This window comes from Corvus cornix, chromosome 2, assembly GCF_000738735.6.
Source record: "Corvus cornix cornix isolate S_Up_H32 chromosome 2, ASM73873v5, whole genome shotgun sequence".
In the NCBI taxonomy this organism is placed as follows: Eukaryota; Metazoa; Chordata; class Aves; order Passeriformes; family Corvidae; genus Corvus; species Corvus cornix.
The window spans coordinates 29,595,631-29,623,229 of NC_046333.1; the positions used below are offsets into that span (position 1 = coordinate 29,595,631).

Below are 27,599 nucleotides of genomic sequence, written 5' to 3' on the forward strand. Positions count from 1 at the left end.
TCACACAATACTAGTCATTGGGAGACTAAAAAAAGTCTTTCTACTTACAATATAAAGAACCCATAATAACACTAATTGCCATCATAAACGTGAGTCTCAAGACACTCAAACAGGATTAATTTTAAAGCTAAACTCCTTTGATAATAAATTAATCAATAATAGAAGATATTTACATAATTTTGACATAACCAGTTTTCTGACAGGGATATCAGCAATCCGTAAATCTGTAAAAATACCCAAAGCCCATGAAACATTCCATGTTCCTTATGAAACAAAGGCACCATCTATCCTGAGGACATTAACAAGTCTAGTGTAGGGCTGAGTAGCATTTATTACTGAATCACAGGCTTAACCTTCATGAATGGTACACGATGAACTCAAAAAATGTGGTTCTCTCTCAGTCACTTTTTCACTCAGCTTTAACAGGTATATAATTAATTTTAAGAAGCTATTCTCTGTTTGAGTGAAGGGGTGGAGAGTGTGGGTAATATTTCTGTGAAGAGGGAATTACATTAGTCAAGAGAAACCTTTACAACTCCGAAGTTGAGGCTCAAACAAGCCAGTTCTGAGGGAGCACAGAGCAAGTGAAAGGTCACCATTTCACGGAGACTTTAACAAAGTAAGAGACAGATTACACTGCCTGTAGATCCCACACAAGAGAACAGGTAAACTACACCTAAGAATAAATATATATAATGTACCAACAGAAGGATGCAACTTTGCTCTATAAGCTGATTTACAGAGAGAGGGTTTTTTAATAGCTAGCAAGTTCCTTAAAGAAAGGAAAGTAAAAAAAACCCCACAAACCTACAAGGGATTATTCTGTTGAATCACATTTGCAAATGTTGTCATTATCAGAGTTTTGCATAATTCTCCTGCCACTTTATGCTAGGCAGGACACACTACAATATCATATTCCAAAGCTCTGAGCACAAAATTGAATACCAAGAATCACTGTATGGTATAGGGAAAAAGTTAATGTGCTTTATTTCTGCAGACTACTGCTTTAAAACTCTGCAGCCTTATGAAAATGCAGAACAATACATTTAAATAAGAAAGTCTGTTATACCTAATGTTTACACAATGCAGAGATTCTAGATATTTAACTGTAACAATCAAGCATCAGGCCTTAAGCAACACTACAACAATAATTTATATAGGAAGAAGTGATTAGTATACCTGAGTGTTTGGGCTCACCTCTGTCTCCATGCACTTTCCCATCATAGTTCTTGATCAGTTCTTCAATAAATGTACCATCCTGGTCAAGCACCTCATCTCCCATATACGGAATGTTATGTAAAACTGTTTCATCCTCTACCTAGGAACAACAGTTTTGATCAAACAATTTTAAATTGTGTTGCTAAGTGACCATTTCTGCACTGTCTTTCACAATCAACAGGAGTCTAGCTATCATAGTAAACTAACTGGCTTCACTACCATTAATTAAAAACAAAACCCTCAGTGACTTTCAACAATGTTTTGCATTCTCGGTGGCTGGCTCAAAATACTAACATTAGCTCCTATTCTTAAGGTTAGCAGAAAGTTTCCACAAAGCCTCTACTATGGAAACTCATTAAGTTACCTGGCTTTGGGAAGCTTGCATTTGGTAAATTCATTCATCCTCCCTTGGTTCTCTCCTACTGTAATGTAGGAAACCACAATGGGAACCACCTTTCCACTGTTTGGCCAGAGATAAGAAAATATTTTACAAAAAGACTCTAAATTAAAGTTGTCTAAAGAGCAAACAGAAAAACATGCCTGATAATTTAATCTGAACTCCACTGTCTCTTTTTTTTTGACTGCATAAGAACTAAATGCATTAATACTCCCATGTTTTATCAGTGGAATTTATGGACCTTGATACTCAGCTGTATCTTCCAATACTACAAAAGAACCTTCTATTGTTAAGAAAATAAACTTTCCTACTGATCATGATTCTGCAGCAGTCCAAAATATCCAAATACTGATGTACTGAAAGCAAGAAGAAAAATGTTTGGAAGAACTCTGTACGTATAGTGATAAAAAAATGGTTGTTTAAACCACTTTGTAACAATTATTATCAAAATAGCCAGTCAGCACAGGTGGTCATATACAAAATGATGTGACAAAGATTTGCAATAAGCTAAGCTTTTCAAAAAGTCAAATACCTACATCAGAAATCTAATGTTATAGCTTCTGCATAGAGTGAAGCTAATCTGGAAAAAAAAGCTATACTCAAATATGAGAATGATCATTACAGGGGGAGACTATTTCAGGATTAAGTTCCCTTTGTCCCACATATTCTGCCACAGATATGTTGGTTAATTACCTTACATAAAAGCATTCATATTCCTCAGAAAAACCTTTCTCACTACTCTAATTGGATACTTCCAAATACAACTACATTTGTTAACAGCCTCACAAGACAATAGATCTCCTGAATTAAATAAACTTTACAGCAAGATTTTAGAGATACCTAGGTACATTGAGGACAGAGATTTGGTTTGTAAAGTTACCTTTCTCTTTATTTTATTTGGGGGAGCTTATTTCTGATTATGACTGCCCTATTACCAATACCTAAGATACGGAGGGCAATTGGCAATAGATTTTTGCTGGCATGCTTCTAAACTTAACACCTCCCTTTTCTCCATTCCTTTCTCCTCCCTACACTTGTTTAAACTTACCATAAAATTCTGTTGAAGGGGAGACCAAGAATACATTATAGGCACAGAAGCAACAGCATTGAGAGTCTTCAGTGGGATGACTTGTTTTGGAAAATCAATGTCACTCGTAACAGAGCACTGAAAAAAATTGAAGTTACACTTACACAGCAATGTCAGAAAAAAAAACCCAAACAAAACTAAATCACAGAACACTCTACAATGTACAAAATTCAAAGCTCCTCAGAATTAGCCGTATCAACCTTTGAAAAATGCATCAGTTTTTTAAGGCATAATAGAAAATAGTTTTAGCAAGAAAAGAACCTCAAGAATTATTTCTATGTCAATAGCTTTGCTAATAGATCATGATGGGTTTTTTACACTTATTATTAAGTGGCTGTGATAGTATTTTACCCCAACTATTCAACCTACGATACAAATTAAGTTTGGTATCTCAAACCAGATTTAGTACCTGTTGCTGCTGCTACATTGATGTTAGTGTATTTACTCAGGCCATCTAAGAGGCAAGTGAATTCCCCTGGCTTCAGATCAATACACTGCAGAAATCATGTATTATTTATGTCATAAAAACAAATAAAATTTTACTTTAATACCAGCAAGACACCTTATATAAATAAAACCTCCATATGTCTTTTTAATTCCTGCCTTGTTTCCCCATTATTGTCTGTTTATCCTATCCTCAAGTCTTTTATTATGCTCACTGCTTGCAAAGGAGAAATGAAAGCTAACTCTTAATATTAAATTATGGATACATCAATGAATTTTTCAGCTACAGGACTTCTGTTTTGGAGATTCAGAGATTAATGCTGCCTCCAAAGGATAAACAATCCATAGAAACACAGACAACAATTAGGTTATTCTTGCATCTAATAATCAACAGTTAACAAACACAGATCAACTTTTCTCAAATACTTGGACTGCAGTATGCAGAGCTCTGGGAAAAAAGTTACAAGCAAAAGCAGACAGGAACATACAAAGCTAGGGGAAGTACAACAGAGAAGATTTGGAGGTAGGTCAAACAAAGTTTAGAACAGCTATCATAGCTACCTGAAAGGAAAAAAGGAAGTGGAGACAAAAGATCTTTCTCCTTTCCAGAAGGGAAAGATGAACAGAGCTTCACATTTCTAAAGAAATACACAAAGTAATGTAACAAACAATATACAGAGACAGTACCCTGGCAGAATGACACAAGCCAGATTTATTCCTTTCCTTTTTAATCTGCAGCAAATGAAATTAGATTTCTGCTGTGTATATTAATATTCTAGACACTGTCCTATGCTACTGCTTTATTCCCATTTCAGGTTAATGTTTAATTTTCTAGCTAGCAGCCATCAAGCATATATTTCATGTATTTTTAAAGAAAAAAACAAAAGTAAAAGAATTAATTACTTTTATCTTTGGAACTAGAAGTCTCAGGCTGACAAATGGGCTACGTCAAAATGACTCTGTTCAGTACTAAGCCTCAGTTATGCAGCTCTGTTGCTCTGGTATGGAACTCAGGTTAATGTCTGGTAGGCCTGCACAGAACATGTTATGGTCTCCAGTTGATGCCGACTGGAGAAAACCTCTGTCACCAGCAATGCCCTGCAGTCTTCACCAAGCACAGGAAGGCTCTCACACAACCTTTCTATTTCTAGCCAGTGTCTTATGCAACTCTGAAGAAATTCAGCATATTGAGAAAAGAAGATTTTAAAGTAATCTTTTAAAGTCCCCACCATTTTTTCATCTCGCTTCTCTCACTACAAATTATGGCAACCTTAAATCAAGCATTAGAGTTCTGATTCATGAGACAGAGACTGGATTGAATGCAGTAATTAGTGTGTTCTATCAATACAGGCAGGAAATTAACATACAGAATAGTGAACACCACACTTGAAAGAAAAGAAAAAAGAGGAATGGTGAAGAACGCTCTTCTAGTAACAAAAAAAAAAGTGAAAACTGGATGTGTACTGTGTCAATTATTATCAGTTCTGATCCCACACAATAGCTATAGAGCTGTACATGAGTACTTGCATATTCAAGAATGTTTAAAAGAGAACACCCGAAGGTCCTCACCTCCTTGCATTTGAACGTGCATGTACACAAATGCACCTCTGTGACACACTCCCACTTCCCAGTTCTCCACTAAAATTTTAGGAAAAGAAACTCTGCAAATTTCCTTGAAGCTAAAGTACTTTGGTTTGCCTTTTTTAACCTATTCACAGTAAAGTCTTTTCATTCTCACCCTACTAAAAAGAGTTAGCTTTTCAGATTTTACAGATAAAACATCTTCAAACTTGTTTAGTTTGAAGAAGTGCCTAAAGAGCAACTAAGAAAGAAGGTAAATCAATCTGGGATGAATATTGAAATCTGGAGTGGGCTTAAATAACTGTAGAGGCTACTGTGACACAGGACACAATCCTGAGTAACATGCTCTAGGACGACCTTGCTTGAGCAGTAAAGTTGCACTAGAGGATATCCAGTCGTCCCGTCCAACCCTACCAATTCTGTGGAAACCAGTTTAGGTGTTCAAATTATGCCACAACAATGGAAGTGTTTTTCAACATTTAGCATCCAGTCTGCTTGTGCAACACAAGGATTCGTCAATCTAACTAACTCCTGTTAGGACCTCTGTGGTTAAATGACTTTAATTAATATAAAGAAGACTTTGTCAAGTGGGTATGTTCACAGCCTTTATGTACTTTAACTCAGGAAGAACCAAAGTAGCAACTCATTTGTACAACTGGGGGAAACTCCAACAGGAACAAGAGTAAACTCCCAGTACCATGGAGACAGAACAGCTTGATTAAAGGATGCTGAGGTATGATCCAAGCATTATCAGAAATAAAGAAGTTTCACTTTTGTGTGTCATTCAAAGCTAGGTAGCCTGCTACATATTTATTTATTTGTTGCTTTACAGAAGTCATATGATCAAAGTACATAATAAATAAATTCTTTAAGACACTCATACAAAACTCATTGAGCTGCCAAGTCATATCACGCTGAAAAAAAAAATATAAAGAACAGCCAACTTTCCAGTAATAAAACGAAAACGTGCTAACAACCTTGTAAGTGGAATTACCACAACACATGTTAACCAACCTCCCTGGTCCCGCGCAATGAGCTCACAGAAGTCATGATGTGAACAGGCTGTATCCTACGTTGTTTCCATTCTTGATTTAAGATTTCAGTTCTTTCCAGTATCTTCTGACGATTAGAATTAAACATACTCTAAAAATTAACCACAACATTACAAATAAATGAAAAACTCTAAGTTTATCTGTTAGCATCTTAAGGCATTATAACATTTAACCAGACATGTTATAACAAAAAAACTGCTCAAAACTCAAACATACAAATTTAGTTTAAATGCCAGTGAGGTTCAATATACTTCATTATCCCTTTCTTCAATTCATACCATTTTCTCACATTTAGAGAGTCACACTTTTAGCATGGAACTAAATTCTAAATGGAATTTGGAAGAGTGTGCAGCTAAAGAAGTTGCCACATTAGCTCTCCACAACCTCTTCTGATACTTAACATTCTCGACCCATATGATACATATAATGTATTATACCTGTTTATAAGACCATAGAGTTAAAACAAGTTTTCGGTAGGTTGACAAAGTATTCAATGAAATTGTTATAGCAGGTGTTAACCATCGGACACATACTTCAGAAAATATCAATACTTGTACAATTTTACAAGCAATAGAACCAAAAGATAAAGTACCTTTACTTCATCAGCACGTCGGAACCTCTTGAGCTGCCTCAGTCTCATATATTCTGATTTTACACGTTTTCTCCAGCAAATTGGTCCCTTCTCAGATTTTTTTCCGGTTTGACCCATGATTATCCTACAAGAGACAATGCCATGTTAGTATTACCAAATCTGACACCACTGCCTACAGAAGAAGTTAGACAGGAGAGCAACATTCCTTTAATATCTTCCATATCCAATTCCTTTAATTCCTTTCAATCACACACTTGCAATACCATCCCAATCCAAGAGAAAAAAAAAAGGAAAACATATTTAAGTGATAGGCACCAGAAAAGAGTAATTTTGATTGCAAATCAGTGGACCCTTCACATTTGCACTTCTAATACCTCTATACAAAAAGGTATCTGATGGATTTAAAGGGGTGAAGAGGAAGAAATCAAGATTCCCAGTGCAAAGATACATGCTGGAATTCTTGCAAGTAGCCTTGTAAATTAACTTCTGGAGATCTACATTCATGGCAGAAAAACCTTTCCCTCCTTGCAGGAGGGGTTGTCTTCACTAAGACACCAACTCCTACAATAGACTTCTGAAGGTGACCTCAAGTACAAAGAGGTACCCCAAGGAGTACCCAGCTCTCCCACCAAGCCACTCTAGCGTGAAAAAATTGTAGAAATTCAGACAATGAATTTTGAAACAGCTAGAATAAGAGACTTTGCTCTTTTGTCAAGTATTCTATAAGACCACAAACTGCCCACTAATTCCACTTTACAGATCACCCTCCTAGTGCCAAGTGGTTCATTTTTATGTTACGGAACTGTTGGCAATGAAGTTGTATTTTTATGTTATAATCCAAATGCCTTGCTAGAATATGCCAATCTGCTCCGTATTTTTCAAAATCAACGACCGTATGCTACGACGATGCTGGCAACGACTATTTTGACAGCATCCTGAAACTAAACCACTACATCAAAGACGGTCTTCTTCTTAAGAGCTGCACTGTAAAACCTACAATATTTCACTCAATAGCTCAAAATATCATTCTCAATAGCCATGATGGACTGAAAGGCTGAAACATCCAGTTGCTCAAGCTTAATACATTATCAAACGAGCATAACCAGTTCGAGCGCAAACAATTCCAGCCCTTCTAATTATCAAGGCAGGTCAACATGAACAGAGGGGTCATCTTTGGGCTCAAATCCAATGCCCAGTGCTACCTCCACTGCCCCACACTACGGTTCCCCTGACAGTCACAGGTACAGCTTTATCCAAGTTACTGGAAGCTTACTGTTCTATTTTCAGCAGTTCTGTACAGGTCAGATTTGAGTTCTATCAGACTTTATGATGATGATGAGAGGGAGAAATCAATACAGAACCTGCTTACTCTCAAGACTATGCATTCATTTACAGTGAACAAAAAGGTAGTAAGCCTATAAGAGCCTGAACCCATTTTCATGCAAGACTTAATAAGATTTAATAATAACATTTTGTAAGAAAAAATGTTGGGGTTTTAGACTTAGAATGAAAAATAATCTACAAGCAAATAGCATAAATGCCAACCCAGATCATGGGAAATATCCTTCGAGGAAAAAAGATACAGGATACAAATAACTACATAATGCACCTGACTAGACAGAGGGGGAGGACAGAGAACCAACATAGGGAGGTAAATCTAGAACAAAGCATCAAACACAGTTACCCTGCTTCCATGTACAAGACAGCAAGTAGAATCCACCTGCATCTCATTTGCCACAACACCAGTGGTTACAAAAGATAAAAAATAAAACTATAAATAAAAAAATAATCCTGGACCATTCATTGTTAGAACACAGACAAGACATTCAGTGATTCAAAGTGCACAATGATATTGATTAAGGAGCAGCATAAAAGCATTATGAAGTATAGAAAACACACTGTATTACATGCTAAACTAAGCAAAGTAAAAATATTGAAAATCAACCCATTAACTGGAAATAAATTAGACATAGAAAAAGTACCATTAAATAACAGACAATCTCATTTTTTAAGCAATACAGAACATCGAAATTGCTTCAGTTATGATTCAGCCGAAAGACATGGAAAAAGCATCAATGAACTCAAAAGATAAATGAAAGCTCAGCTGACAATACGGAAGTAACATAGGCCATACAACTGAAACACAGATTACATTTACTTACTCTAATACTGCACCAACCACAGCCCTTCTTATTCTAGTTTCCTGGATAATAACAAATTACTCCAGCTTAAAAAAAAGCTTTCTTAACTGAAATTAAATTGCCGGATAAGCCCTGCTCATCAGAAGCAGATCTATATAGAAATCACATATAATTGGATTAAAAACAACAACAAAACAAACAGACAAACCCAACAGAATTTCCATCTTTCTTTCATACAACTTAAATACAGCCCCATGAAGGCCCCACAAACAAGGATTTAAGACCTGAGAGAAATACATCCCCCCCCCCAAAAAAATCCAATCTATTCAATTTTCCAGTCATGAACATCATTGTTACCTGTTGTATTAAAATAGTAACAAAATAATACTTTATAAGAACATCAATACTTCCTTTTAAAACAGCATAACTTAAACACACTCAGGTTATTCATCTGAAAACAAACACAGCTTATAAGAACACTCTCCCCTTGCATTGGTTTCAAGTTGCTATCTGGGGTACAGCACAGACAACTTAATGGTCAAGGCACCAAGTAACACATGATGGAAAATAAAAAAAAATGTACTGTTGTTTATGCCAAGTTACGGCAAGAAAAAGTTCTCCTACATAAAGCCATAATGTTAATGTGCAAGAGTCAGTGGGATATACATCGTACAATAAGTCCAATATGTACAAACAAATTAGAAACTACTTCTTAAATGGCAAGTCCATATTAAGAGAAAAAGCACTGAGTGGAAAGGAAGCATATGCAAAAAGAGAGTATAGAAAAATTATATCTAAGGAAAAAAAAGTGTCCTGGATGCATGTTTGTAAAAAATTTTCAGGGATTGTCAAAATTAATATATTAATGGTCTCTCAGCAGCAGAGCCAAGTGAACCACATTTGCATGTTTTTGGGCAGTCTAACATAACCAAAGCAGAATTGCAGTGTTGCTAACATATGTACTGTGGTAGGAGACAATCGGTTTTGTGTCACAAATCTCAGAAGAAAGTACAGAATAAAAATAAACCAAGGCAGGGGCAGGGCAGGAAGAGCATATTCATAAAGTTGATTCTCACAGTGCAATTGATCTATCATCCTCTCATTAGGACTACAGACAAATGCCACTGATGATTTTTCATGTCAGTTCAAAGGTTGTCCCCAAAACTATAAATTTAAGAAGCTAGACCTGAAAAACTGGGATAAGAAGTTTTGCAGGCAAGGACAGCCAGCATTGGGAAGCAAAAAATGAAACAGAACTATGAAAGTAGGGTGCCGGACACTACTTCCATCCCTGAAAGCAAAAGTAATTTGGAGAATTAAAAGGCTTCAGGGAAACATCAACATAATCTCTGGGGCAGGTTCAGGGGTGTAGATGCTGTCTCAAGCCTACTAGTGGTCTACTTGCCTAGTATTTCTGTGCAAGACAAACCTCTCCCAAATCACTTTCTCATGCACATTAACAGTAGAAATGGTGAAAGTACTCTGAACTGTAACAGACTACATAGTTCCCACTTGGCTAGACAAGACAAAAAACCTGTACATTATCATTAAACTACATTGTATGGGAGTCACAGCTAGGACTGCAGAGCAGAGAAACTAGTGAATGTTAAGATCAATTTGTCAGAACTCGTCAACTTTTCATATAGTTTCAGAATATTCCCTATAGCAGCCGAAGTGGCACAAGCTAAATCCCATCTGTCTGAGAATAGTTAAGCCTGTCTTAAGACAGCACAGTTTGAAACAGTTTCCATGTAATAAATAAAACATGATACTGACTGTCTTAGTGCAATGGCCTGATTCCGAGAGCCCCTAGGCCTTGTCCCTCTTCTCTGTCCCCATTTCCCCTTCTGAATCCTGCTAGCATTTGTATTGTTTTAAAATCTTATTCTTTCCCTTTTTTAAAAATCCTTTTGATTGAAATGGTCCAGAGAAACCATCTAACTGCCAAAGAGCCAAGTCCTGCAAAGTTCTATCCGAAAAAAAGGAAAAAAAAAAAAAAAAAAAGAAACTGTGTAGCAGCCAACTCAGTTATGCATCTCCGGAACAAAGAAAGCAATCCTATCTCCAAAGCGGCGATACTGTTTCTAGAGAAAGCTCTTCTCCCAGAGTGCACAATGACTTCCACGCAAAACCTGAGCTAACCTCCACAGATCTCGCCTGGCATCATAGTAAGGAGGGAAACCTTGCCATACCTCCTCGCATCCTGTTTGCAGATGAGAGTACACTGTGGACTGTCTCAATCCACACTGGGCAATCACCCCAATGCCACAGCAAAAAGAAGATAATTATACTAACAATGTTATTCCAGACCCCCACCAAGTACAAGAAAAATAAGAAAACTAACCTCTCTTAAGGAGAACAATAAGAGGGTACTAGGAATGAGACATACTAAAGCCTCCTAAGCACCAATTTAAAAGAAAAACCTACAAGAATATAGAAAAAAAGACATGACTATTCTTTTCAGTTTCTACTCATACTTGCACAGCTGGAAATGAAAAACAAAAAATGGCAGTGTCCTAAACCATATACAGGTGTTTTTTAAAGAAACCATGCTTAGCATTTCCTAATTCTCTACAAGACCCACATTCTTTACAGTAAGTTTTAAGAAAATTCATGCCTATAAGCTTAAATCAGGCAACATTTACTTTCAGCAGACAAATTGTGTACAATACATCTAGGATTCACAATGAGACAAAGAAGTGTAGAACAATTTCAGCTCAAATTGCTCCTGTTTTGCCTACAGAACATAGAAACAGCCTTATTTAAAGACAACCTCCTATTTTTCTTTGATCATTTTGGCAATATCCATCAGTGACAGACAAGCACACAGATAATTTTCTAAATTAGGCAGCCTATTCAAACAGTCATACGGCTGTCAAAAACTATATTTAAGCTCCTCTGGCTACCATGCCAAATTTCAGGAAAAAAGATAAATTAATGAAAATTTTCAACTGAGAAGCATGGGAGAACAAATGAGGGGGCCTGCCCTTGTGAAAGAACACTATTAGTTTGTAATTGTGCTTAATATTACACAACATTTTAAACTGCAGAAACATCACATTATCTTCCCACTACTCAGGATTCCTGTTTGGAGATATTTATGAATTAAAACATATTTTGTACAGTATAGTATAATTTACAAGTTCTTTTTTGTGAATTTATCTACACTCATAAGGTTATTCACATACTTTAAATATATGCTACTAACAATACAGCACTTCAGAGCACTCTTAACCACCAGTTTCAGTGCAGGGGGTGGGGGGACAGTGAGGTTGGAGAATATAAAACCCAGTGGAGAAACTGAATTTGAAATCTGATGCATATAGAATAATGAAATAAGTAATCATGTTTTTTTGATGCCTAGAGTAATGGAAGAGTAATGAAGGTATGAAAAAATTCAGCTGGGGCATGGGGCATGTAGGGGAGAAGTACTGCTTCCACCTCCCACAAAGCCCAAATGCTTTTACACGTGCTTCTCAGAAGCTGTAGGTCCAAAGGAATGTGTTTACTGCAGAACCCTGCTCAATGACGATACCACAGCACTGCTTGATCTCTCTTCCAGCTCACCTTCAGCATGCCCACAGCCCTGACTACAGTGGCCTACTGCCACTGACTGCAAAGCTCAAAGCCTGCACCTGCGCTGGCTTCAGGAGCTGTCATTTCAAACACTATACACTTACTGATTAAGAGACAATACTACATCATGAAGGTACTCACCAAAGTAACTTGCTCAGCAGGGATGGCACCTTACCATCATCCCACCCTTCCCAACTCTTTATTTTCACCCCAGTACAGCTCATTAACTGGATTTAACTGAGCAATGATAAATAAAAGCTCACTTTTGCAATTGTTTCCTGAAATACAGATGAGTTTCACGATCCCATCCATAGTGGTGGCTTCCTCTGCACAACTAAAAAGCAGGAGGAATTTTATAAAAAATCAGACCAACACTAGAGAAAAACTAGTGCAGGCAATGAAACCACAAACAGGCACTGGTTTCATACATCAATGTGCTCCGGAGTGGCATGCATGCTCTTCAGCTGTAAGCTGTTATCAGATCCAGACAGCATACAAGTCTTCCAGCCTGAGCTTATGCAATCTTATTAATGGATAAATTATTATATAATAAACCCTATCCTAAGTCAACACAGAACTCCTTCAAGCATCTACAAAACTTAAAGAGAAGAAAAAAAAAAAAAAAAAAACAAAGAAAACCAGCCACGCCCCACCACACTCTTCTACATTTTTTCACAAACTAAAACAAAACTTTTACTTGGGCAGCAGAATTTAGGACAACTTTCACATTCAACCAAAAAAGCAGAATTTCAGTAACGAAAGGATTAACAAGATTTTTCCACAAGCCTGCAAAAATACTTGCTAGAAAACAGAAAAAAACCAAACACCCCCAAAAAGAATGCATTTCAGGTATCAAATCCAGTGTGTTAAGCTTAGAGCTGAAGTTGTTAGTTTTACCCAACTACCTCACAAAGGACTCATATCATCTTTTCATTACAGGATTTTACACAGCACAATACAACAAAATGATTGTTCAACTGCAGCTACCTATTTTTCAGATATGTTAAACTAAACTTTACTGCTTAGAAACTCTTAGAAATTTCCTTTTAGTATTCTACTTTGTGCATCCTAAATGCAAACAAGATAATACAGTCTACGAACCTATCCTAAACCTTTCCAGAGTAAGCAGTTTCTAGCACTCTTACAACAACTATCAAGCACCTGAAAAAAGCAATCAAGCCAATAAAACACATACATATTGCCAGACTTTAAAAGAGCTGACTTAAAAATTAATTATAAATTAATGCTCTAATCTACCAGATCTGTCTTCTACATTTATACCAAACTTGGGATTCTTGGGGGGAAAAAATGGTCAAAACCCAATATTCTTCTTTTGGATTAAGAAAAATTGTTCACTGCTATGATTTCAGAGCTACTAAGTCTTTCCACATAAAGTTATGCAAGCTGTAGGTGTGGGGGCAAAAATGACGCTCACAGAATCTCAAAGGGCTTTTTACCTGTACTGTTACAGAAAACACACAAAAAGATATGGCTATAAGTTTTATAGTTGCCACTCTGCTTTCAGGATTTTCTAAAGCAAAAAAACCCCATGGTTTTCTTTCAAACTTGTCTATGTAAAATACCACATTCTCATTTCTATCGGAAGAAAAATATTTCCAAGGCCAACTTGGGAATTCCCACTGTCACCTTGGGTATTTCCCAAACTAGTCCAACTAACAAAAATCTCTATCTCTGAGATACAACATAGGAAGGATTAATATAGTTTATTATTAATATTTCACACAAAAAAAGCCCTACAGCACATTTGATCTTTTACAGAAATAATCAGAGAAATAGATGGGAGTAAACTGTGGTATGTTTTTATTATTTTATATCACAGAAATGTGGTATTTTAAGTTTGTAGTACAGTTCAACCTATTTTTAAACAAGAAATACCTAAAAATATTTATATATTTGTATCACGTTGTTATTCCATATGCTGAACTACTGTATCATTAAAGGCAGTTTAAATTTTGAGAAAGATCTTACATCAGTTCAACTACCTTCCTCAAATGCTATTTGGTGTCAGTTTGACCTGGAAAAGACATCATCTGTCCACTGTATCAGTGATCACTCATTTCCACTTCCACACAGCCTTCTCTACTGTGAGTGCTTAAGTGCTTATGATTCTGTAATCAAACTAGGTCAGGAGGAAAAAAAAATTCTGTCTGAACAGCCCAGAAAATGAACATACTTAGTTTTTAAATACATTTTTTTCAACAAAATCAGCTCCACATGCCAGTTTGTTCGGCAGCCACAGATTTGTTCAAGTTTGCTCAAGTCATGAATTCTTGAATCCACACAAGGGACAGAGGGGCGACACTGGGGTAGAAACAAGAGGCAAAGAACTAAAACTGGAGAGGGCAACAGTTCAGGCTTCAACGTAAGTGTTTGTCAAACCATGCCATCCCTCTGACACTCAGTTTTACTGAGAAAAGAAAAATAATTCTTAAAAACCAGAAACAGGAAACATTTACTAAGCCATCCATGCCAGCTGTACCACTCTTTGGGCAGATAAAGGCCAGCAGCTTGTACTTGCCTACAAAGGCTTAACTAGGATTGGGTTCTCTTTGGTAGTATCTGAAAGAAAAGGATCCGTTTGTTAACTGATCTAAGCAGGTAACTCCAAACAATTCATCTGTCCTTCCTCACTCTGCCAGTCATCAGTGGTTGTGGATGACGTAGGTTAACTAAACACTCATTATCAACTCTGACAAGATTACATGCTTTGCAGGAATGTTCTTGATCACTCAAGAGATGGAAGCTTTTATAAGCTATTATTAAAGACAAAACTATTAACTTTAACTAATCTGATGGAAGGAGGAGAACCATCAACAGCCTCAGATGTACCAATGCCAACCCCAAACTGAAGAGCAATGACTGTGTGTGAAAATTCAGAATATTTCCTGTTTTTCCTCCTCGAGTTAGCAGAAAACCCCTGGCTTGCAAGTAGAATTAAAAACCTCTTCTGCAGTGTGGGTAACAACCACATCCAAGACATTTTAGTGTCGGCCCTAACACCAACACAGACTGATGGTGGCTATAGGCTTCCCAGGTAATATGGCAGCTCCCAAAGCAGAAGGTCTGCTGCTATAAACAGGCATGCTTTTATTATGAGCAGTCTTATTACAAGTAAGCTCCTATTATTGTGACAGCTATTTATTTGCAATTACTATTTGCAACACTAAAATATATTTCAATTAGTAGAATCCCTTTTACAATACTCTGTCACTACAATATTAGGGGGTTGTTTATTTACCAACAACTTGAAGATTTTGCCTCCACTGGAACTGCTGTTAAATCCAAGGCCAGTGTACTTTCTCCTTTCTGATGCAATCAATGGTTACTAGCTTATTAGCAATTACCTAACAGAATTGTGCTAAGAAGAACATCTCACCCAAAACTAAACAGCACATTCACTTACCTGTTTGCTTTTGGAAGCTGATGACAAATACATCCTAGTGTACTTCTCAACTAGAACCGGGAAAGGAAGTGGGATCTTAAAATGGCATTCATTTCCTCTCTTCTTTGTCTACACTGCTTTAGCATCTCAGAGGGACTTTACATAGCAAATATGGTACGTTTGATTGTGCTGATCAGTTACTTCATATCTTTTCTGCACTCAAAAGAAGCAGAGCTTTCTAACTGGACCAAAGCTGTTCATACTGGTATCATAAATATCCAAACTGGCAAGGAAGAAGCGGAACCATGAAACCAGAGTCAAGGGAAAGCAAAAAAAACCTCTCCTCTTCAATGCAAGCAAACCATTACAGCATACCATCCACTTGTCTTAAACTAGAACATTTATCTTCCACACCATGTAAAACATTCACACCGTGTAGTTTTTTGTTCTTTACAGCACTTTGCACAATCAATGCAGTTAATGTGTTAACTACTTCTGCAGGAGTAGCTTTCAGGAAGCTGTTTCCTGCTATCTCTTGATCAACTAAAGATTGCTCTGAAAAGATGTAGTCAGTGGCAGACAATAGCAGCAAGCTTGTCTAGATTACTTGCCAGTGCAAGACAAATGAAAAGCTAGTGTAGGTTCCTTCAATTTCCTTCTGCCTCATACCTATGTCCCACATCCCACAACAGCCACTAAACGAGTATTAGCACAAGTCAAAGACTTCAAGGCATGTTCTATTTATTCTTCACAATATTCTTTAGAATACCACATGTAAGCTCCCCAAACTCCTGAACACATTCTTAGGAATGTGTCATACTTTTGTCTGTTTCTGGGCCTTATCAAAATTGGACGAGTCCCTCCGAGAATTTCAACCACTACACAATGGAATTAACTCCCTGAATAGCCTGCTTTCCTACATAAATCAGAGCTAAACCCAGACAAACACAGAATTGGAGCTCTGTTCTAGCTCTTCTACTGAAACATTCTAATCTATGCTAAAAGGAAAATACAAGAGGCAACAGACAAGACTCAGCAAGGGATTTCATTTCATTACTGGAAGAAAATTCTCTCCAGTGAGTATGGTCCAGCATAGGAATGTATTAAGCAGAGGTGTTAGAATCTCCACTCTTGAAAACATTTTAAAAGTGGTCTGGAAAACATGATTTCAGTGTTGGCCCAACCCAAGTGGCAGACTGGATCAGATGACTTCTAGAGCTAAAACTATTCTACAAGTCAACACATCTCTCAGCTGGGCCCACCATCTCAAAAACAAGGACCACGCTATTTCTAAAGCTCATGCTAGGGAGTTTGTTTGCCTTTTAAATTTCAGTTAATATTCAAAAGATGAAAACAATCAGCGCTAACACTCTTAGTATTTCAATCTGCTACAGACACACTGTGAAAAACACTACCATTAAAGGAACAATAATTTGTGAATTAAAATGCTTAAGAGCTTAATCAGATTAAACTCTTCAGTTTGGTGTGCAATCACCAATTCTTATTAATCAGTAGAAGCATTAGTCTCCTTTAACATCTCCATCAACTAGCTAGTTCACATACTCCTTCCCACTACTATTCCATGTGTTGGTTCACTTGAAAGATGCCTTGTCTGGTTAACAGTACAGTTGGAACTTTCAACTCTCTCTCTTAAAAACTGTAATTAAAAAAGACAGATTGGAAAGCTCTTCACTAATTAAGAAAGCAGTCTAACTAGAGTGCCTAAACTTAACATTATGTATAACATAAATAAGAGACCACATATACAGGCTGTTATTTTCAAATTAGTTGTCTTCTTATCCTAACGGGTTTCTGCTTCTCTTACAGCCCAACCTTTGTGTCTTTGAAGTGTCACTCTTTTCAGACCTTTTACTTTCTGCCATTTAAGCGACTACAGCCTCAGCTTGCACTTGTCATACTTAAGATCAGAAGCCTGATCTCTACCCTGGAACATTAAATGGTTGATAGTCTTTTGGTTTGGGGTTTGTTTTGGCTTTTTTCCACCTTTTTTTTTTTTTAATTTTTAAATTTAAACATATTCTAGAAGAAATCACTAAGCGAGTCAAGAGGTACACATGTTCACAATAAACAACTAGTCTATGACTTGCTTCCCCAAACCTTGAAAGATGTGCCACCTCAATTATTTCTTCCCAAACACTATGGTTTTTTGGGCCTTGTTACTACCCCAATAGCTCTTTAAGTTAATAGCTCTCAATTCATACTTCAAGATATTCAAGACTAATGACATGCTTCCCTGTGTCTTTTGAGTAAAAATCTCAGCTAATTTCAAAACAGGCTTAAAAAAAAAAATCCCCATTTTGTGGCAAATTCACACCTGGTCATCACATACTACCTGATTTGTCATATACAAAATGACTATGCACAGCCTTTTCTCTTACAGCTATGTACGAGTGGCTATCAGTCAACTAAGAGGACAGTCTCACAACACATTTAATCCAATTAAACTGCTTATTTTGTAGTAGTACTACTATGAAACTAACTTATTAACTGTAATGACTATATTTTTATTTGCAGTATTATTCCCCAAACTAAAACTAGTTACCACTGGAGGGGTTATTAAATTATTATAACATAGGCAATACCTTGAATCTGAGCTAAGCAGTGTGTCAGAATTTCCTCTAAAAACGGCTGATTTTTAGCCTTCCTGTGATAACAAGGCTGATGCACCCTTCTGCATATATCATCTACAGGAACTGCTGATGCAAGTGGCAAACATAAGCCAAATGTGACATGGTTTACTGTTCACTAAGTTACATATACATTCTGCAACAGTTTCATGAAGGACTACAAGTGCTCTAGTATTATGAAAAGCTCCAGCATGAACATATATTCCATAAAAAAATAAAACACTTAAAGATTGGGGGAGGCATTAAAAAGAAAATTAGTAGGGAGAAACACCACTTAGGGCTGCAGACACTGATGTGTCAACAGAGAGCAGCCCCTCCCCAAGCAATGCCATTGCAGCCAGTCACCATTCCAAAGGCTCACTGTCACTGCTCTCTGCTCCAGTATGTAACATAATTACATACAGTATTCTACAGCCGCTACAATCCTGCACTGTATGCCTAGATGTTGCTAGGGAATGCTCCTATCTGAGCTATTAGGAATTCTCACCTTCGGTCCAGATTTGGTAGGAGCACCTGTTTCCCCTCCGCATATTTAACTCCTGACTTTGGCTCGCCCTGATCACAACACATACTTTCCTTCATCAATTACTGTTTCCAGTCTGTTTTTAACAGTGAAAGTAATCTCTCCAATCACAGTTCCTCATTACTGCCCAAACATACCAGACAAAAACTGCCAGCTTTGACTTTCAAGCATCACCCCTACTTTATGCTGGCATTGCTACAAAAAGAAGCACTTTTACTTGCACCCGTGCTATCATTTCCCTCCTGACAGAAGGAGCATTTCTGCAGCCATTGACAGAAGCAAAGAAGATCTCTGGCTGAAAACACCTTGCTGCTTTTGACTGAAGAAAGTGAGCATCCAGCCACTCTGGCCCCACCTAAAGACACTGACCCATGGCCTTAGGCATTCCATTTTCAGCTCCTTGTTTCAGTACTAAATGCCTGCGTCTGCAGATCAGTTTCTGGATGTACGCAGTTCATACCACTTATTTTCTGAAATACTCTCCTCACTTAGTAAGTCAGAGCAGTTCAGTTTACTGACATACAAGGCAGGAGGGAAACATGTCAGCTCGAGGGCTCACAGAACTCACATTTTCTTCAATCATGAACCCTGTCTGATTTTTTTTTTTTTTAATATAAATATTAGTTTGCCTCCTCCAGCATTTTATTTCTTGCTTTCTCCCCTAACAGTTCATTCACAATACATAGTTTAACATTATGTTGCATTAAAATCCTTCTCAGGAGTTTCTACCGTTATTATATACTGACCAGGCAGATATTAAAAACTCCCATGGACAAGGAAGAAAGAAAGGAAAGAATGAGAAGTCAAGCAGCTCTTGGATACTAAATAGAAAGGAATGGTGCCTCACTCCCTTTTGCTTCCTGGAAAAACATGAGCTATCTTAATTTATCTTCTTGCTCTTTTTAAATGAGAATATTTTATTTTTCTGCATTAGAAAACTAATTCAAAGCAAAGCAACTGCCAGTATTCAACACCCTTTACTCTATCTGCCAGCATGTCAAAAACTTTGCAGTTCACAGTTTATAAGTAACACTTGATCTTCCAGAAGCACTTCAGAAAATACAGTCAAATTTGTGTTCCTTAACTTCTAAAATGATTTTAATCAGAAGTTTAAATAATAGTAATCATTTTAAAACCCCACAAGAACTCACCTGGTCACGACAAAAAACCCCCAATAATTTTAAGTTTTTGGAACTAATTATAGGTGGATTAAGCATGAAGTACCTGAGCAAGATCCCACAACAGCACTGTTCTAGAAATCAAGCTTATTTCAGATTTTCTATGAGACAAAGAAGGAGGGCATCAGTTTGATGACTTCTTTTTTCCTAATAGCACACTGCCTTTGGATTTATTTTGACATTATCTCATTTTGTGGGAGTTCTTCATTTAGAACATTTACTCATCAAGAAAGTGGTATGGATGCTTCATTCTCTTCAGTAGAGAAAAATAAAAATGTTATGTCTGTTTATAAGAAAACAAGATTTCAATACAAATAATTAGTGTTTCCATATATTTCCTTAAACAAATACAACAGCAGAATACAAAAAGTAACACAGCATAATTTGTTTTCAGACAGCCCTTAAAAGAAAAAGATAAATCCGTACTGGAGTGTTCTGTCTATCTGTATAAGCAAGCCTGCAACTTGCAAAGCTATTCTTCCCTTCAAAAAAAAAAATCTTTCTGTGTCCCTACTTCAGCAGTTAGAGGAACAAAAACAGACATGAAATCATTACTGAATACCACTTAAGGAATAAGAGTAACCTATTTCAAAGAAAAAAAATTCTAAATTCCCTACATTACCACTTTCTTCCAGCACATTTCAACATTTGATACTTTTAGAAAAATACCAGTTTGGAAATAAAAATAAGAAGCTCAAGTACTTATCCACTTGGGTGGGGGGAGGGGGAAGAGGGAACAGGGAGACCATAACCAATTATTTTATATTAAAGGCTAAACCAAATTGGCAGTAACTGAAACTGACTGACATCTCACTTCACTTTGGGCAACATGAGCCGAACACCATGCAGCAGGTAATGCAACTATTTGCTTTTCACTTGGATATCTGCATCTATAAATACTTCTAACATTTGCTTGCATGAGTAAGACTATTTGGCTCAAAAAACAAATAAAACATTTTAAAACTCCAAGCAGCACCACAGCAACAAAAAGTTTCAAGCCCAAATTTGATCATACTTTTTACAAGTCACAATTAAAACCATCCCACGTTCCTCACAGCAGACCAAGCCTGGCTATTTGTCAGGAGAAAGCAGAGTTTTATGCATAAAACTTGAGCTTCACCTTTGAGTCGCTCAAATGCGTACCTCCGGAATTTCTCTCTTCACACTCACTCACAGACACCCAGAGGAGTTACATGACTCCCACATACATTGCAATTAACCTCTGTTGCCTAACACCTCCATCTCTTAAAAATTTAGTTTTTTGATATCCTGGATAAATCTGGCAGAAAAAGTAACACTTGCTGGGAACACTTAAGACATGTCTCCACAGGCAAAATAATTTATGATGTGAATTTGAAGAGCACAGACTATTCCACCTGAACTTGTTTTGTGGACACACCTTTTATACTCTAAAACTAAAATAGCCACAGGTTCTTCTGTTCAAACCATAGTTGCAAAAGCAACACACGGTCCATACAGGAAAAACCCTGATGCACAACGATTCAGGTTCAATAGTTATTCCATACTCTTTCCCTGCATAGGCAAACAGCCTAAACTTTGAAAGATGTTACGCTTTCACGTATGCAGAATTTACTGCAGAGCAGTCTGGCAAATTTGAAGCTGAACTGGTTCTTGCCATTTGCCTGAATAACTCCAAAATGAGCTTCAAATGATAAAAGTAACCATAAGAGTTATTTTAAAAATGATCATTTTAAATTTCACGAAATAACTGGGTCTGCTGTACATCATCCCTATTATGTAAGGAATACGGCAATTAACCCACCTGCACATTACATTAGATGTTGCTTATAAAGGAAAAAAACCACAGATACTACTTTTCCAGAAGCTTGACTTAATGCAGAAAACTAATTAGAAACAGTTTATCTTGAAAAAAACAGTTTATTCTTGAAAACAAAAAGCCAAAATGAAAAAAACCCAGCATGCAAACACAAAAAAATCCACCACTCTCCAGTGAAAAAGAAAACATCTCCCTTAGGCTGTGGAAGAGAACTGCAAATACTAAGTAAGGTCTTGGAACCTTATGTCTCCCAGTTTCAAAGCAACCATGTACTGAACACCAGTAACGGTTAAACTATGTTAAGAATAAAACAACATATGTCAATCTCTTCTTCCAATTATTACTGAATTTAGCTTTGCACCAAACATATTGGCAATAAATACTCACTAGAAACATGGCACAAACTAGTGGACACACAACAGGAAGAAGTCATCACAAAGGACAGAATTTACACTGTCCTTGTTATATACTCCAACACTAAAACAGAGATGATAATAATGACTTTAATCCATTTGCCACGGTACAGTTCCATGGGTAAATCAAGTATCTGTAACCCATATCCATAAGACTTCTGAAAGAAGCAGCAAAATGAATTCCAGCTCTAGAATTTTTTATCTTATTAGTAAAAACGAAATCAGACTACACACCAAAAATACAAAGCTTGCCAGATCCACTCATGCTAAGAAACATGGAAAGGAAACCAGCACACATTAAAAAAAATTGAAATTATATGCGAGTTGTAAGATTTCAGTTTCCTTCCTTTCAAATACTTTGTTTCTTTAAATTACATCTGATGTCTTTGGGATTTAAACCGAACATGCAGGCTGTGAAAAGAGAATGCATGGCAGGAAAAACTGAACTAACCATGTTAAAGGCAGAATGGAAAGGAGCCAGATACAACAAAAAACTGACAAGGGAAATAGGCCTGGTTCTAGATCAAAAAACAATTTAAAAATACAAAGAAATCATACCCTGCTGTAAAGGTTTGTTTTCAGTTCATATCTAAAAAAACCTAGGACATGGACTGCAATTTGTACTACTTTGCTTGCATAATTACACATACAATGTTATTCAAGCAGGCACCATATGTATATACAAAAAAAGAAAACTAATAGCAATTCTGGAGTATTCTGTGATTGTGTATCAAGGAAGTCTTTATTTGCACACAGTAAGACACCAGTTTTACCTCATTTGCTAATGAAATCATATATATCCCAATTAGAAGCCTTGGAAGTACTACATCACATTTTCAAGTAAATGACAACACTGTGCTGATCCACTCACATCATTACACTGTTATTTTTATCCACAGCATTCAGATCACATGCAGTATCTATCTAAATGTCCAAATGGCCTTCTTACCTTAAGAGTACCACTGATTTTAGCACTAGATAGGAATGCATTATAAACCATTCCAAGTCAACAGTAGTTTTCACAAACAAAGCAGAGGCACAATAGATGAAAAATCCAAATCCAAGCTTCAGCCAGGTAGCCAAATGGTTTTGTAAATAAGAGTGTTTGGGGGTGAGCACTGTTTGTTTACCTTTTTTTGGACACAGCAGGGGCATTAATGGACATCCTCTTCTCTCTCAATATTTTTAAATTATAATCAATTTACAAACCTGTGGCTAAATAATTCATTATATATTTAAAAATTCCTTTTTTTTTTTAGTATTTTTAAGAGAAGCTTAATTTGCCAAATTTATATGCAAATTATACTTTTCACTCTTCTTCTTAAGAGTTGCCTCTACTCAAGTTTACTAGTGTTATTATACCTCTTAATTCAGAACCAAGTCCACAGTCTGACCCATCTTAGTGGAAATCTAGGTGTACAATTAGAAAAAGACTGTGACTACCAAACTGCCTACTACTATCAGTTAGAGAAAGCAGCATGTTTTAGAAAACTTCCCTGTTTCTTGCTTGGAGCTCAATAGAACCGTCATTTTTAGTTTCACCTCCTCCATAAATAGACATACACAGCATTATCCCAAAGTCTTTAACTGATCTCTGTGCGAACAGATAGGATAGCTACTTAGTAATTCTGTACATTGTTTTCCTTTTAATCTTTAGCTCAACAAAACCCTTGGGCATATACTCAGAGCTAAAAAACAAACCTGAGCATTTGACTAACTTGTAACAAGTGTTTTCATCATCTCCCTGTGAAGCACCCTTCTCACTTCTGCATACCTTTTATACAAGATTTTGTTGGTTTGGGTACATTTTATACAAGATTTTAGTTTGCCTCACTGTTCTCCTCACGGACGCAGCTACTTTAACTAAAACTATTCCCTAAACTATGTCAGGGCAGGAGTAACTCATCCATTTAAAGACTAACTTAGCCACTCCAGAGCAGTTGTACAAGTCATATACTTAGGTGTTAAATGTGTAGATACATTTATAGATAGATACATTTACAGATGCTGTCTTCAATCAGACAACACTTCAACAGGCCCAGCACAGCTCTCCATGGTCCTTGCTGACAGAAGGAACAGAAGGTTGGAAGCAGCTTTAACACTAAAATAAACCTCCTGTTACTGTCCTACAGCTTCTGTTAACAGTGGTCTTGTTTGTTAATGTAAGTATTACGCAAACGCCTCCATCAAATCATTAAGAATTGTATTTACAGCATGCAGCCCATTTCCTTCACTCTTTAAAAAATCTGGTAAAGTGAATTTTGCTTGGATAAGTAATACTGCCAAAATTACTTTCTCGACTCGGTGAACTTCCTTGCTTAGCAAAGGCCAGGTTTTGTTCCTGAGATCTTCAGCATCCCTGCTGGGGAAAATGTTATTCCCCCTAAAGCTTCACAGATATTTTTCCTCAAGTCAGCTAAGATCCATCTGTAAGTACTAACAGTAGAATTACAGAACTTCCAGATTACAGCCAACACTTAAGTTTTTCCCCAGCACTTTTGCTCAAACACAACATAAAGCAGACATTTATTAAATGTGCCTTCTCTCAGTATTGCAGCCATTTTTAAAAATAACTCTCACTGTTCAATCACATAAATATAGAACTGTCATCTAAAATTGTTCTTCAGTTTTAACATTACAGCTGTGAACTTATTAAAACGCATCAATGATCTATACTGCTAAGGAAGCTGAACTGTCTTGTGAATGGTGACAGAACACTTCTTTTGACTAATAGCAAGAGGAATTTTAGAGTGCACCAACTTTCCTGGGAGCACTGTTGGCCTGCACTGGATACTAGATGTAGGTTATTCTGACATAAGCTGCTTTACAGAAAAAGGCTTGCATTCTCTCTATATCTAATACAGCTCATGCATTCAATAATGCACTACAAAAATTCCCTTCTCCCAAAGCCAAAGTTTCTTTGCAGGTAAGAAGTAGTGCAGGAATATTTACATTTCACCTATGAAGGTTGCAATGTTACAGAGCAAACAAAAACCAATTTGAAAGCATATCTTCAAAGAAATCACCATATTTCAGCTTGTTGGCAATTTTAGCAAGAAAGGAAAAAAACACAGCAGGGGGCAAAAAGATTGAGCTTGAATTTCAAATCTCTGGCCTAAGATTACACACCACCACTTTAGCTCATTTTAAACTGAGCAGTGACATTTTATGACTTTTTGAAGGTGCAGATTTCCAGTGTCTGCCACTTTTCAAGGTGAAATTACATATCAAAAAAATCTATGAAAGAACCTGAAAGTTTTTCCCAGTTTTTCTCTTAAATTAAAGTCTTGAATCCTTCCAGAGTTCCAAACGAAAATAGCAGTTGGCATCTCATGGAATATTATACTGTCACAGATTTCTCCACAGGTTTTTTAACTTTAATTGTTACTTTCATTTCTCATGGAGATGGAGGAAAGAAAAAAATATTTTTCTTTTTCTGCCTTTTTTTTTCTTGTAAAGGAAACCCCAGAACAATAAATGTAATGGTTTTTTACCCAGTACTTCATAAAGTACTAGCTCTTAAAAACATTCAACACATCACAGAAAACTTTTGAGTCACATCTCCTAAAATACTGGAATTCCACGTGTTTGCTGAAAGATTTTGTAGCTTTCAAATATTCACATTTTAATAGTCACTAGTGAGACTAGTTGTAGTACACTATGTACAAGTAATACTCACCCTTCTGAAGATGCTTTATTGTTACCACAAATAAACATTCCCCGGACTCTCAATTTGATATAGACACTGGGGACAAACAAAGAACGACCTTTAAATTTTGATAAATTGCATAAAGAATCTGAATGTGCCAACCCCTAAAAAAATATTAACCTATCTATGAGAAAAATCCCCACTTAGAAGTGAAGATTACACTAAATGTGCTGGTAAAAACTCTCCATTGAAATCTGTGTTAGTAAGAACCAAACTCATAATAGCTGAAACTAGAGTTGATAGACTTAAGCAAAAACAAACCTATCCTGCTAGAATTAAACTACATTGTCCAAACTGTTAAATGCTTCTTATCAGAGAGACCAAGAATCTGAATTTCCAGCTTTAAAAATGCAAAAAAACTTTTCTCTTGCTCCAATAAAATCAGTGTGGTGCTTTGTAAGTTAGAAATAAGTATCTCGAGTAATATACAAGTTTGTTATCCCATTCCTGCCACACATCTATGCACGCACTCCTTTTCTTTTGTGTATGAGTAAGAATTTTTGAATCACCATGAAGACCTGGTAATGTTAAATACATGTGCGTGATGCCACAACACACCAATTTCTTTAGCCAACCATTTGTTGCTCAGGGACGGCTCAGCCCAGTGCCCTCCTTCGCACCTCCCCAGACACCCTAGTTTTAGACAGCGCTCCGTATCGCCATGCTTGGCGACATTAGACCCAAACCCCCCAAATTTTCAGCTATTTATTAACTTTCTTGCGGCGCTCTGGAAGATCGGGATCGTACGGTGTCCTTCACGATTAGGAAGTTCGCCGGAGCAGCCGCCAGACTGAGTTACCCCCTGGCCCCTCCTGAGCTCCCTTGCTGAGCCTGGAGCTCAAAGGCAGGGGCGGGAGCCCCCAGCCCAGCCCCGCCGGCCCGCGGGTGCGGGAGGGCGGCCCGGGGCGCGCTCAGCCTCCCCGCCCGGCTCGCCCCGGCTTCCGGGAGCCCGGGCGGACCTGTCCCAGCCTCCCGGGAGGAGAGGGACGAGCTGTGTGCCGCGCTGCCCACGGCGGGCGCACGGATTTCCCCTGCCCGGCGTGCGCCGGGCTCACACACACCTCCCTCTGCCCGCGCCGGAGCTGCCGCCGCGTGCCGCCGGCTGGAGCGGAGAGGAGGGGAAGGAATCGCCGGGTCTCCCCCCCGTTCTCCCTCTCCCCACCCGCCCGCCGCCCCCCGCCCTTCGGAGGAGTGGCGGCGAGCTCGCCCCCAGCCCGGGTCTGCGCCCCGCCAGGCGGGGATCGGAGCCGCCGGCCGGGCTGGACGGAGCCAACTTAGACAAAGGGCACTCCAGACTCCATGTCTCCCCCCTCCAGCTGTCACCGGCCGGGAGCGCGCGTGTCTCCCCGCCGGCGCCCCGCGGGAAGCGGACGCGGGGGGCGGCTGCTCCTCGGGAGCCGCCGCCGCCGCCCCCATCCTCCCTCCCTCCCTGCCACCCCCTCCCCTCCTCCCCTCCCCCATGACAAAGGACCCGGGTATAAATAGCCGCTCCCGGCACCGCCGCCGCCTCAAGCCCGCGAGGTGTCGCTCGCTCGCCCGCTCACTCACCCGCCCCCCCGCCGCCCCGGCTCCGCGCCGCCGCCACTCCCGCCGGTGCCGCCGCCAGCTCCGCTCGGCGCTCCCGCTCTGCCTCCCTCCGCCTCCGGCTGCCGGATTCACCCTCCCGGACCGAGCGCCAAACGCGCCGGCCCAATCGCCATCGCGCTCATTGGCGAGCGCCGAGCGCCGCCCCCATTGGACGGACGGACGCGGCCGGGGCCCCGCCGAGCCAATCGGGCGCGGCAGGGGCGGGGTGAGGGGCGTGGCCTCGCTCCCCACGTGCGGGGGGGGCAGGGAGGG

General features: G+C 38.3%; 1 protein-coding gene across 5 annotated transcripts in view; it reads right to left on the reverse strand.

The window, feature by feature from the left end:
* The window catches only part of EZH2 (enhancer of zeste 2 polycomb repressive complex 2 subunit), a 48,423-nt gene extending 22,608 nt beyond the window's left edge, over positions 1–25,815 (reverse strand). The window contains exons 1-5 of one of the 5 annotated variants that reach the window (XM_010398658.4): positions 25,731–25,815; positions 6,372–6,495; positions 5,769–5,870; positions 2,664–2,780; positions 1,180–1,318 (exon numbers count right to left, since the gene is read on the reverse strand). In XM_010398658.4, coding sequence (XP_010396960.2) covers positions 1,180–1,318; positions 2,664–2,780; positions 5,769–5,870; positions 6,372–6,495; positions 25,731–25,768 — 520 coding nt within the window. In that variant the 5' untranslated portion in view covers positions 25,769–25,815. Of the gene's footprint in view, positions 1–1,179; positions 1,319–2,663; positions 2,781–5,741; positions 5,871–6,371; positions 6,496–25,730 lie in introns of all 5 variants that reach the window. The other 4 variants (XM_010398655.4, XM_010398659.4, XM_010398657.4 and 1 more) reach the window with 4 other exon arrangements.
* Positions 25,816–27,599: the final 1,784 nt, after the last annotated feature.